The 14,050-nt window shown below is 46.1% G+C and overlaps 1 protein-coding gene across 3 annotated transcripts in view; it reads left to right on the plus strand.

Annotated features, from left to right (window-relative positions):
- ulk4 (unc-51 like kinase 4) overlaps positions 1-14,050 on the plus strand; it is a 132,168-nt gene that overhangs the window by 84,583 nt on the left and 33,535 nt on the right. For 2 of the 3 annotated variants that reach the window (XM_030073149.1, XM_030073150.1), the window contains exon 32: positions 1,501-1,606. The exons of the other annotated variant lie outside the window; for it this stretch is intronic. In XM_030073149.1, the coding sequence (XP_029929009.1) occupies positions 1,501-1,606 (106 nt within the window). The remainder of the gene's footprint in view (positions 1-1,500; positions 1,607-14,050) is intronic. 3 annotated transcript variants of the gene reach the window in all.

Consider the following 14,050-nt stretch of genomic DNA (forward strand, 5'->3'; position numbering starts at 1 on the left):
AATAATGTGTAGGGAGGAGACCAATTAAAATATTTTAAATAAACCGATATTCTGGTTAGTCTATGGCTCACTCATAACTGGCTGAAATTATAAAAAAAAAAAAAAAAAACACTGGCAGAAAACACTTAGGGCCCTATCTTGCGCCAGACTCCCTAAACCCGCTATTTGTGGATTTAGGATATAGGAAGAGGCGTTCCCCCGTAAAATTGCTATCTTGTGCACCTCCCGCTATCCGCAAAACACCTCCGCTACCCGCTATATTATGCATAGGCGTGTTTTGGGCATTACGCCAGTTAAACCAATCAGTGTGCCAGGTGCCATTGCCTTTAAGGGCAGGATGCGCTATCCTAAATCCTAAATCCTAAACCCGCGATGGAGAGAGGGAGGTAGATTTTCTCAGGGCTTCTACTGAGGCTAAAGCAAGGTGGCTTTATATATATATTATATATTATATTATAGGCGAGTTAATTCGGGAGATGGAGCCACATGTGTCCAAGTGGACGTGTCACAAGGTTGTACTGATTGAGTAAAATCCCCGGGTCACACACCACACACAAGAGGCAGAGGTGGAACTATGTGTAAACTAATTTATTGACAAGGTAGATTGGGCAAATAAAATATTAAAATAATAATAAAAATATAGCACAGCTGCTGGCTTATGATAAAACAATAAACCATGCTGGCGTAAGTGTCCAATTAAAACAGTCTTTCCTCTAAACAGTCAATATGAGTAATAGACTCAGTCCATTCCGGCGGCGTCCCGGTATCAGTCCGACCGTGTGCGTGGCGAGGCTCCATCGGGGCGCGCATTGAAGCCGCCTGGGCGCGCTCTCCTAACAGCCCAAACTTTAGGGATAGCGGATAGCGGGTGGTCCTGACCACCCGCTATCCGCTTGCACAAGATAGCAACTTTAGGGATAGCGCATGAAACACGCCCACAACGCACCTCCAGGCGCAAATGATGCAGTCGGCATAACGGATAGCGGGTAGCGGGTGGCGCAAGATACCGTTTAGGGATAGTGGAAGCTCCTAAATCCGAAATTTGAGACTAGCTATTGCCTGGGATTTTGGATCTTGTGATATTGTGCTACGGCAAAAGTGTTGTTTTTTCCTGAGATGCAATTTTTCTGAACTTGTTGGACTGCTCTAGCTGTTCTGTTATTTGCCTCTATCTGCTTGGTCATCATATCCATATTACTAGTGACTGCAAAAGTCTTGTGTGTAAATATTTTTTGAAATCTGCATTGGTCATCTTTACGGTATTAGTTTACTGCAATATCAACACCAAGGTATTAAATATGATATTTCATTTTGTTTGTGTTTCACAGTTCTACTTATAAGGAACTACCTAATCATAATTAATTTCACAATGATGTTTAAAAATGGCTGATTAAAAAAAAACAAAAAAACAAAAAAAACAACACTGAACTAACCTGGAGTGCATTGCTTTGTAATCAAACCAGTAAGCTAATTTCTCTCTCGGTCTCTGGCTGTCTCTAGGCTAACAGTAGTAATCTTACCAGTGGCAGGGTCCAGAATGCAGCAGCCTTGCTGTGCAACCTAAGTGAAGACACAGTCTTAGACCTGGAGCCACTATACCAACAAGGTATGTCTGTTCTCATTATTGATGGACAGAGGGACAACTTAACTTTCCCCAGCTTCAACATCCTTCTATACCTTCTCAGTTTTGAGTTCTGTATTCTGTCTTTAGTACTTGACTGCTGACAGTCATAGTGAACCATGAGTGAGTGTGTGAGTGAGTCCTCGAGGAGTGCCTGTCATTGAACCTGCAGTACAGTGTGCATGTAACATGCACCTAAACTCTGCTTGTAATGACACCTTGCTGACACCTTGTTTTCCCCAGCCTGAGTCCTGCTGCAGCATTATGTATAGTCAGGTCAACAACCCAGGGGTTGTGTGTGTATGTGTGTGTGTGTGTGTGTGTGTGTGTGTGCGTGCGTGCGCGTGCGTGCGTGTGTGTCAGATTCGATGTGATTTTTTAAAATAATCTCTTACAGCCCTACTGGCCTATTCTTCCATGAGATCTAGGCATAAAAAGATCATGTGATCTAATGATCATACTTACAAACAGAATCAAGTAAAACATTTAAAGCCCACATTAGACCCATATGTATCACACAAAATAACATTAAAACATTAAGCAACAGATTATAGCAACAGCAGCCTTGTATACAGCAAGGAACCCACCTTATAGATGATGAACTATATCATCATTAACTACATATTTCTAGCAATTACCCAAGTGGTGCCATGTAATTTATTCCATATTTGACAAGCCTGATAAGAGAATGTAAGCCTGTCATTGACAGAATATCTATCTCTCACCAAATGAACATAATTAGCTCTTAGTTTCTTAGTATATGTATGTTGTAACTACGGTTGGGTACTGAAACACAGTGCCAATAGGGCACCAGTTCCGACGTAAACGGTAGTAACAAGATCAAATAAGAACGAAAATTTCGGTACTCATTTCAGTGCCGCCCCCTGGTGTTCCGGTGTCAACTTGCGGTTGTTGAAAGTGACGTCAGTGCCGCTACTCAGACACCAATAATTTAACAATATGTTAAATTATTATTACAAATTATGTCAAATTCTGTGATATTCCGCGTTAAAAATAGACTCTGTTTTATTTGGCTAATTCCATGATTCCGTCCGTGATTATAGGGCCCTACCACTGTTATAAAAAATAGCGGCGCAACTTGGTGGGCGTTTTCCTGGTAATTTCTCTGCGTGAGAAACTCTGCCCTTTGTAGCGGCTCAGGTGGTGGCTCATAATCAGGATCGTTGTCGTTTTCCTCTCCAAAACTGTCTTCATCGTTAATGTCACTGCCAACGCTCAAATCCCCCATCTTTTCTCTTCTCTTTTCTCTTCTGTTTCTTGTCTCTTGTCATGACACTTACACCTCTCTCCTCGCATACAACTTCGATCATTTCAAATTATGTTGACACACAGTGGACTACCACACCCACAATGCATTTCGACGGCCCCGCGTAGTGAATCACGGTGCAGTAATATGGTCACATGTTTGTTTAAAGCCCCAAACCCGGGAACGGCCAAAGTGACGTCTACGTTTCTCCCGGCGTCAAAGGGAGAAACGCGTGAGCGCCACTGCTGGCGGAAAGGGGGTAACTACGTCTACGTTCCTCCCGTCATAAATGGGTTAAAGCAATGTCATGCAAGAGAGGTAACACGTTGAATTTAATGAAACATTTGGTGACACATGGAGTTTATTTAAAAGCTGAACAATGCACCATGTTTGATAATCTACGTGACACAAGGCCAAGCACTTCAACAGCAGCAGCCAGTGTCGGCCTCCCCGGACAAATGGAAGAGAGTTCCAGCCCATGATGATGACAGCAGCAAGGCTGCTGTTAAAGCAGTCAATCCAAGTTAAAGCTTGGATTGACTGCTTCAGTACCTCCACAAGCAAATATTCGGCTATCTGTCAAATCATACACGCTGTGCTAGTGAGCTTTTTTGATGAGTCCATGATTAACAATTATCTCAGTGAATATGTAAAAGTTCAATTACTGAGACCTGTTCAATGCGTTTCCCCTCAGAAAAAAAACTTGGAACTGAATCTGTTCAAGCCCTTCTTTCCCTAGATCCAAGCTCTTGAATTTTGGTCTTTCTGGCATTTGGCACAAGTTTGTTGCTACACAGTGATTAATATTTTGTAGGTCCTTGGAGGGTCTCCTCTATTTGCCCTCCTGAATGTTCAGTTTTATACATAGTAGTGTCATCAGCAAATACTGTAGAGCTGGGCATAGGTAGTATATGTGAAAAGTCATTTGTAAGTTGAAAAGTGGATTGAGACAGGTTCCTTTCAGAACAGGAAGAGGAAAAGAGGAGGGGAAGATAATGACCCATTAATGAACATAGACTGCATTCTACAAGTTCAGTGCAGCATCATGGAAACCGTAAAGCAAATGTTTCTCTACCAGTATATTATGATCAACCCTATCAAATGCACTAACAGGGCAGCTATTGTTCACCATCAAAGGGTTCTAATTGGATTAAATTTGGCATCCTTCCAAATCTTTGGGTTACGTCCTTATTCAAGCGACTAACTAAACAGCAAAGTTAATGGCATTGCTATTTGCTGACCAACCACTCGAAGTACTTGCCTTGTGTTGGCTTCAAAATCATAACCAGCTGATTTTCTATAGGTGCCTCAAACAATTTACCTGCCTACACACTGGTGAAAGAGCCATAGATCAGTAATCTGCAAAATCCTTTGTCACATCTTTTGTTTTGTTAATGTGACCATCAACATCAACATTACATGGAAGAGCTGAGACAGATGTTCTAAGCAGTCCTTGCATTATAGTCCACGCATTCTTTGAATCATTTTTACAATCTCTGAATGCATTCTTGTAGAATGCCTTCTTATTGGGATTTAATTTAAGTTCATAATTATAGTTAATTATGATAATAATTATAGCACACTGACTGCCATCCAGTTTTGAATTTGATGCAACTACTATTACCTTTTGTCTTTCCATAAAAGCCTTGCTTAACTTGTCATCTATCCAGGGGGCTAGATGTCCTTTAACAGTCCTCACTGGAGCATGATGCTTCATCACCTCTCTTAAGAGTAGAGTAAAACATTCAGTGGCATGATCCAAATTACCCTTGAGATATACCAATTACCAATTATTAAGGAAGCACAGCTAAATCCTTGTGAAATTCACATTGCTTAAAATTTTTAAAACTTCTCTTGACACCTTCTCTTGCAGTGGTTTCAGGGGAACTCTGGTGTTACTAGCTATCATCACAATATTGTGATGTCCGGCCCACAAGAATGGAATACCCTTCAGAACACAGAATACCCTTCAGAACTCAGAACGTAGAGACAGTCCTTTTTTTGTGTTCTTAAGTCAGACTAAATTTAATATTTTAATTTCTTGTAGATTACAATTAATTCTACTGGATGCAAATGATGCATTTAAAATATTTGTGTGTGTACTCTTGGAGTGAGGACATTTTTGAGAAGTAATTTTGGTTTGGCTCCTGCTTCTTCACAGGCTAGATTGAGGTTAGGATTTCAATTAGAATTAGATTAGCATTGTGGTCTAAGGGTTAAGGTGATGGGTGTAATAGTAGCTTAATAGTTAAATGTGAGAAAGAATGTAACCAGTGTAAAGATCTTCATAGGTATTGTGATACAAACACTGGTGTGAACATGAGAGTGTGTATGTTAATGTTTCAGGACCCTAGATTCAATACTGTAATTGCCACACTCAGTGATCGGGGTAGGGGTGTTGTAGCAATAAAAATATTAGAATCCCCCTATCCAGTAATATGCCTCTCTTTACTCTCCTTTTCTCAACTTTCTATTTGTGACGTAACTGTCTTCATCCCTCTTTCTTTCTCTCATCATTCTGTCTCATTCTGTCTCTCTGTCCATCTTTTTTCTCAGAACCCCCCCCCCCCCCACACACACACACACAGCCCCCCACAGCACCCCACCACCCCCCCTCCATTTCCATTGGGTCAGCAGTGCAGTAGTTCAGTAGTCAGCATCATTATCGTCCAATCAGCTCTCCTCTCAACAGGAAACTGTCAACCCAGCACTAATACTATCCTGGCAATTAACGCTATCTCCCTCTTCTCTCCTTTCCTCTCCTCTCCTCTCCTCTCCTCTCCTCTCCTTTTTTGACTCTATCGGCCTCTGCTGTGTTCAGCTGGTCTCCACCCCCTTAATCCCTCCTTTCCTCTCCTCTTTACATTCTCTTCTCTATTCTAATCTGTTTTATTCAACTCTTGTCAACCTCCTCTCCTATCTCATAATCTCCTCCCTTACTTTTTCTGCTCTTTCCCCCTTTTCCCTTCTCCTCTCTGCTCTATTCTGGGCCACTCTTTTCTTTCTCCCCTCTTTTCCCCATCGCTCCTCTCAGTTTTAACTCACTCTAGATCACTCTGGCAGTGGGGAGGAATAACAGAAAGGGAGGAGGAGAGAAGAGGAGAAGGGAGTGCGTGTATAATTGGCTTTTTAAGGTGTGACAGAGTGAGGAGGGGAACGGTGGTGTGTGTATGTGTGTGTGTGTGTGCTTGTGTGCATGTTAGGGACTCTGAAATAGATAGTGAAGAAGAGCAAAATAGGGAGTTGTGTGTGTATGTGTATGTGTGTATGAGCTTTGTGTGAATGTATTTGTGTTTCTGTGTGTGTGAGAGAGACAGAATAGATGTGAATATGCAGGGGGGTGAACGCAGGAGCACACAGGATGATCTGTGTGTGCGTGTGTGTGTGTGTGTGTGTGTGTGTGTGAGGAGATGAGGTTTATAATTGGGCAGATTTGCCTCCGACTGAGATAATACCCCCTGGGGAATGAAGACCGAGGAGCGAGAAAAAGAGAGAGAGAAGCAGAAAGAGGGAGAAGGAACAAAACAACAGAAAGAAACAGAAGAGGGAAAAGGAGAGATAGAGCAAGGAGGGAGGGAAGAGATGAGAGGAGAAGATGAAGTCAGGGAAAGCAGAATAGGAGGTAAAAAGGATGGCAGAGGGGTGAGAGAGGGAAAGAATGGGACACAGGAAGAGAACATGACATTGGATGAGGGGATGGGGAGGAGGGATAAGACGAGAGAAGAGAGGATAAAGGTAGCTGGATGAGGGGTAGAAAACAAGGGACAAGTTAATGCAAGGAGAGACTTAAAGAGGTGGGAGGACAGTGACTTGTGTTATTTTGGGTGGGGGCTAAGAGAAGCTATAATGTAAATATCCCCCCGAAACAGAATTCTGATTATGATTTCTCTGATCGCGTATGGTTCGGTTTTAATTCCTGACTGTGTAGAAATCTCCCTCCATGCTGGAGACAAGAAAGCCAAGGCTCTAATCTGTGATCATTACTAGATACAAAGCCTGGAGCTTCTCCACTGACAGCGAATTGGAGACTGACTTTGTAGGTGCAGTGACAAGTAGGAAATGGACACATTTTGTGGATCATAACTTTAAGTGCTACTGTGAAATGAAGCTCATTTGGATGTACAAAAGTATGAAAAAAGCACAACTCAAGTTCATTCTAAGTAGAGCAGCTCGAATTCTGCCCCACAAGTCCAGAAGAGCCCACGTCACAGCTTACCCCCCAATGGTATGCATGCAGCACTTCAGGCTATCTCCACACTTTTTTTTTCCTCTCTCTCTCTGTTTTGTTCTTCCAGCAACCCTTAGCCAACATTTTCTACCTTTGAAAATGGTTCGTCTTGGGAAGTGTGTAGATACTGATATTGCAGACAGGGAAGACAGAACTTTTTGACACCATTGTTGTCGGATTGTCTTCTGATATAGGTTGTAGTCTAGTATTGAGCATGCGCAGTATGTGTGTGGAACATGTGCATAAGCTTGCATGCACTCAATAGGGAACTTTTTGGTGCCCTTTAGTGTGCACATTCTACTTTTGGAAAGCGTTGGAAAGTTGTGATGAAAACACTAGTGTGGTGTAATGTGGATGCAACAGCAAAATTGCATTATCAAATTTACCCAGCTTGTTTAGGACATGATCTCAGTAGCCGTCTTTCTACTGTTGTACCACTGTGAGCTTGGGCTATCTTTGAGCTAGACAATATTAATGGGCCTCAGCCTCCAGTCATGAAAACAAAAACCATTTGTGTTTCCACTGTCATGCCCATAGCCCTGCATTCTTATACTATAATCCGCCCATCACATGCTTCCTCCAAGTAAACGTCACACATCCCCATCCATGCACGTGAGTGGGAAGTAGGAAGCGAGTGATTAGAGTCCGCACACCCCACACCAATTAACTACTGCAGAAGTACGTACCACTGGAATTTCATCTTTTGGATGCCACTTTCTGTGTTGTGTCCTTTAACGGCTTGTACTGAAACCTTGTTTTTTTTTTTTTGGGTGGGGGGGGGGGTTGGCAGATCTGTCCCCTTATGTGTTGAATCCCCACTACTGCTAGGTCTATCACTACATATTGCATAACATCCTCATTTCGGCAAACACTGCCTAGCAGAGCCCTAATGTCCTCGTTTGACCAGTACTGCCTGTTGTTCTCCATTTTTTTCTTTTGTCTGTTATTTTTTGCTACAAAAGCGAGCTGTTGCGCTAACATCTGTACGTATCAGCTGCACTCATTTCCCCACTTATCACCCATAACTCCGCCTAAGACCTCAGTTAGCCCTGTCTGGCTCATGGGTATGTGGTGGGCCATTAGCACCTGGAAACTGGGCCCAACAGTCCACCGAGACGTGATCAAAGACATGCAATTGGCCTTGGCACAAACTAGCACGCCTGTGTTTGGTGCACCAGTGGAAAGTCAGCTAGTTTGGACTTGGCCTCTTTATTCAAACATGCTTTAATTATCTACAAGAAGTCTTGAAAATCCTTTAAAGTTTGTGAATTTGAGTCTTTTAGAATATTCTCCTGTAGGTTTGATCATTACATTCTATTTTTGTTGAACTATGAAAAGCTCAGACAGTTTCTCTTGTCATGTCGTTATATTGCTTGCGTAAGCTTACGTCTCGAAACCGCCATTTCAAAAAGGATTCAGGCTATTTCCCCAAACTGTGTCCAAATGATTCTATAATGTCTTTAATACTCAGTGTCCATGTGTGTCCAATCAATAAAAATGCCTGCTGGCATAATTTATACTACAGAGATTTGTCTTCCATATTCATGTTCTACATATTAGGGAGTGCCCAGGAGGTCACTGGATAGACAGATTTACATAATGACAATCAATAAGGCACTTCTGACAGTAACACTGAGATGGCTTGCATTGTTCTGAAGACATAGGCTACAGACAGGCAAACAAACAGAGAATTAGACTTTGGTACTTTGCATGCAGCATGTGTTGAAAATTAGTATATCAGTAACAAATGTATTTACTGTAAATGCTTATAGTGAATGCACATGGTGACATTATTATGTTGTTTTCACAATGTCTGAATCTCAGATACAGGCTGCAAAACCTTTCTATTGGGGACTAGAACACTGAGAATTCCTACAAATTTCACTAATGTTTAAATGCAAGATATGAAACTGTATAAATACCTGATAGTCTAAAAATAGCAATGTGTGGAAACTGGCATAGAAATTGCTGTTTCTTAGGCATTCCCTGACAACCCAGATGTAGCCTATCCGCTTTTCCATCATATCTGGAGCATGTGCTCAAGTTCAGCAAGTTCATTAGGTGTTTAATCCCATCTGCCTCCCTGAAACCAAGTATTCACTCAGTCATTCAAAGTAATATTTGGAGCAAGTTATTTACTCTGGGCAGGTAGGATGAAGGATCACATCTATATTGACCAGTGATATAAGATGGCTAATAAATAGTTGTCTGCTCTCTTGGGGTTGGCTCTAACACAGCAAATTTGATAATGTAAGTGCTAACAAAAAACAGACAAAATTTACAACTATTGCATTGTCAGAGGCAGAGATTCTTTTCCATAGTTTGTAGCTAGCATCACCACAATCATGCAGAACCTGCCATGCTGGATTGGTTGTAGTAACATCAGGCCTACAAAATTGCAACTATTTGATTATTACAATTTTTCCATGACTGGTTTGATAAATATACAATATATATATATATATATATATATACAGTACAGGCCAAAAGTTTGGACACACCTTCTCATTCAATGAGTTCTTTTTCTAACTTCGTTCGGTGTTTCACTATGGGAATCGCCTCGGGCGTGACCAACTACGGAAGCTCCAATGACACAACGTCTGTCAGTGACAGACAGGTCGAGCTGTGTCGGGGCCCCGCCCCCTATATTATCACAGCCGACCGGTCCCTCTCAACTCATTCTCGCTTTCTTCCCGTGAAGAATACTATACTCAAGCTCCCTCAGCATCTGCTAGCTTGGTTCTGCCACTGTTCTCAGACGACCCGTTTAGGCCCGCGTCGCCGAACGCAGTTCCGGGCACCGGCTGGATTGCTGAGTAAGTATTTCATAGAAGTACTAGCTGTTACACAGGGCCTCCTGGAGCAGTGTCCGCGTCAAGGCGAGCTGCTCTCCACCTGCTACCCAGTATTAACTTACCGGCGTAGCCGGCACCTGTGTAACAGTTATCGGCTAACGCGTCACGGCGAGCCGTGCGTCCGACTACACGGTATTAGCCACCGGTGTAGTCGACGACTATTAAGTTATAACCCTCTGGCTAACGCGTCACGGCGAGTCAACCAAGGTTCAGTGACATTAATTTGTTGGCTGGACTGAGTACCGTAGGTTTTGCTAACGTGTCACGGCGGGCAAACTTTACGGTACCCTGTTAGCGCGGGCTAAACCCCGGCGATAACACTATTAACCGACAGGCTAACGCGTCACGGCGAGCCCTGTACGGCACGATTTTTAAAACTTTTTTCCCTTTCCAGGCAACATGTCCTCGGCCACCACCCCCACCAAAGGGTCTGATCCGAAGGTAAAGGAGGTTGCATCCCGCCCGTGCCCCGCGTCATGCGGAGCGTCAATCTCGGGCAGGGACACTCACCCCATGTGCATAACCTGCATGGGCGCCAAACACGCTCAAGCATCGCTGGCTGACCCCGAGTCATGCACTCACTGTGCATCTATGCCAGAAAAAACCCTGGAAAGGAGGCTAAGAGTGGCGGTGGCCAACAGCCAAGACCCATGCCTGTCTAGCGCCACCCCAAAAGCCTCAACCAGCACCCCTCAGCCACGAGCCACGGCGAGCTGGGGTGATGTGATGGACGCTGAGTCCCCGGATGTGCCTCCACTATTCGAGGAGCTCCTCGAGGTGGAGCCGGGTTATGAGGACGCAGAGGGCGATGCTAACTCTGACCTCCTTGACATGGACGAGATGGAGGAAGAGGAGGAAGACTCCACCTTTCCTGCCAGACAGTCCAGACCCCCCAGTGCATCCGAATCTGCCCCCCCAGTGGACAGCAGTCTGTATGAGGTCTGCAAGCGGGCTGCCGCAAAACTGGGGATTCAATGGCCGGCAGCCGAGGATGCTGAAGGGGCAGTAAGGGATTTATATGATGGAAAAAGGCTTCCACCAGCCCAGCCGCCATCAAAGCAACTCCTGCCACCAGTGCCTGCCTGCATGAAGGAGATGAGCAGGTACTGGTCCAGCCCATTCAAGAGTAAGCTTCCCACCAAGGGCTACTCTAAGTTGGAGATCCACGGGATGGGGGAACTGGGGCTGGCCGAACCCCCAGTGGTGGAACCTTCAGTGGCTTTCCACCTCCACCCAAACCGACGGTCTCTCTCAGCCTCCTCCACCATTTCTCTGCCCAACAAAGCGGAGCGCCTCACCGCCTCCACTTTCCAGAGAATGTACAGATATGCAGCACAGTCAGTTTGCTCCCTGAATGCAACCACACTGCTATCTGCTTACCAGGCTGAGATCCTGGAGGAGATGGGCCGTCAGCTGGACTCCGGGGCACCTAACCCCGCTCTCTGGGATGAGATTTGTGTGGTAAATGACCTCATCCTACGCTCCTCACGTGGCGCAGTACAGGGCTGCGGCCGTGTGATGGGACTAGCGGTGTCAGGTGAGAGAGCCTTGTGGCTGAACCTCTCCGGCTTGGGTGATGGTCAGAAGGCAGAGATAATGGATGCACCTTACGACCCCACCAAGGGTCTTTTTGGCCCAGCGCTGGAAAAGATGAGGGAAACCAGCACCCTCAGGAAACAAGAAGGCGAAGCCTTCGACCTCTGCCTACCCCGGAAACCAATCCCTCGCCCCCCTCAGGGTCCAAGGACCGGCTTTGCCGCTGCCGCTGCAGCAGCAAGGGGGAGACAGGGAGGAGGCAGACCACAGAGGCCGGCAACCGGACAACAGGCCAGCCGACAGCCTCGACCTGAAAATCCGAAGCCATGGGGTAAACACTCCTTTGCGGCGGTGGCGGCGAGACGTCCCGCTCAACCCGGGGATGGGAAGAAGAAGCGGACGGCCTGACGCCCCAGCTTCTCCCTCTCCCCCTCCCATGAAAAAGAGAAGAGAAATGGGGGGGGGGCACAGCCCCAAAGTTTGTGGCCCAGAGACTCTGGCATGTTTCAGTTCCCCAGACGTCTCTCCTTTTCTGTCTCCTCATGTTCCAGAGGAGAGTCAGGGACACAGGGTAGTTCAGTGCCATCAAGCACCCCCACCTTGTTCGCCAAAAATAAAAATAAATTTTGCATCCTCGCAGCCAGGCCCAGAGCCAAGGGCGAGATGCGATGCCCAAAACAAAAACAAAAACAAAATAAAAAACTGCCATACGCCCCCAAATCCCACAGAGGGAGCTCACGCTCCCCTGACGGGGGAGACGTCACCCCGAGCCTGGGGGGTGACGTCACGTCTGTGCGACTACAGGGGCCCACTTTCTGCCAGGGCGGAAAGGTGGCGCGCATGCGCAGTTCATCCGTGGGCATTGTCCACTGTTACTCAGGGGTACAGACTACAGTTTGCTATGAAACCACCCAGATTCAACGGTGTGAAATTTTCAGTAGCAAAAGGGGATGCAGCTCGAGTCCTACAGGACGAAATAACATCCCTATTGAACAAACAGGCAATCAGAGCTGTGCCGAGCAAGGAAGCTCAGCAGGGTTTCTACTCCCCTTACTTCCTCATTCCAAAGAAGGGGAGCTCTTCCCTGCGTCCCATTTTAGATCTCCGTGTGTTAAACAGACATCTAAGAAAATACACATTCAGGATGTTGACACACAAAGTGCTCTGTCGCTCAATCCGCCCGGGCGATTGGTTTGTGACAATCGACCTCAAGGACGCGTATTTTCACATAGCCATTTATCCCGCTCACAGGAAATTTCTCAGGTTTGCTTATCAGGGCAGAGCCTACGAGTATCAGACCATCCCGTTCGGGCTGTCATTGGCTCCCAGGGTGTTCAGCAAGTGTGTGGAGGCAGCTTTATCTCCGCTAAGGAACAAGGGCATCAGAATATTTTCGTACATAGACGATTATCTGATATGCTCCCACTCACGGGAGCAGGCCATGAGGGATTCCGCTGCGGTGATAAATCATCTCAGGGATCTCGGGTTCAATATAAACTGGGAAAAGAGCCGAATAGAACCCACACAATGTACGGAGTATTTGGGTTTGAACATAAACTCCCTATCTTATCGAGTCACGCTATCAGAGGGGAGATTACTGTCCCTATCACAATGTCTCTCCCTCTTTGGGCTGGGGAAAGTCGTATCATTCAGACTATGCCTACGCCTGCTTGGCCTCATGGCCTCCGTGATTTCGGTAGTACGTCTGGGGCTTCTCATGATGAGGGATTTTCAGCGTTGGGTTGCAGCACTGCGCCTTTGCCCGCGCCGTCACCTCAGCCGCAGGGTGAAGATAACGCCGACGTGTGTGTCGGCACTCCGGCAGTGGAGGGACACCGAAGCCCTCGCGTCAGGTGTCCCGCTGGGAGCGGTGTCATCCAGAGTAACCATGACAACGGACGCGTCCCTGTCAGGATGGGGAGCGACCTTGCAGGGCAGGGCAGTGAATGGAAGGTGGGACCAGGGATTGGCTCTGGCTCACATCAATGTCCTGGAGCTTTGGGCGGTGTTTCTCGCACTGAAACATTTTCTGCCTTTTCTCCAGGGCCGTCATGTCCTGGTAAAGACAGACAACTCCACTGTGGTAGCGTACATAAACCGCCAGGGCGGCACTCGGTCAGTGCGACTGCACAAATTGGCTCGGAAAATAATCTTATGGAGCAGTTCCAGGCTCCTGTCCCTTCGAGCAACACATGTACCGGGCGTTATGAACAGAGGGGCGGATTTACTGTCTCGGGGGAATCCCCTGTACGGGGAGTGGACACTCCATCCGCAGGTGATGAATCAAATTTGGCACAGATACGGCCGGGCAGCCGTAGATCTCTTCGCCTCGCAGGAAAACGCACAGTGTCCTCTGTTTTTCTCCCTGTCAGACGTAAATGCACCGCTGGGTGTGGATGCTCTAGCGCACCCGTGGCCAAACGTGCTGCTTTACGCATTCCCCCCGCTCAGCCTGATCTCTCCCACCCTATCCAGGGTGAGAGAGCAGGGCCTAACATTGATCCTGATAGCACCACGGTGGCCGTCCAAGCATTGGGTGGCGG

The sequence above is a fragment of the Myripristis murdjan genome, chromosome 16 (genome assembly GCF_902150065.1).
Source record: "Myripristis murdjan chromosome 16, fMyrMur1.1, whole genome shotgun sequence".
NCBI classification, from domain to species: domain Eukaryota; kingdom Metazoa; phylum Chordata; class Actinopteri; order Holocentriformes; family Holocentridae; genus Myripristis; species Myripristis murdjan.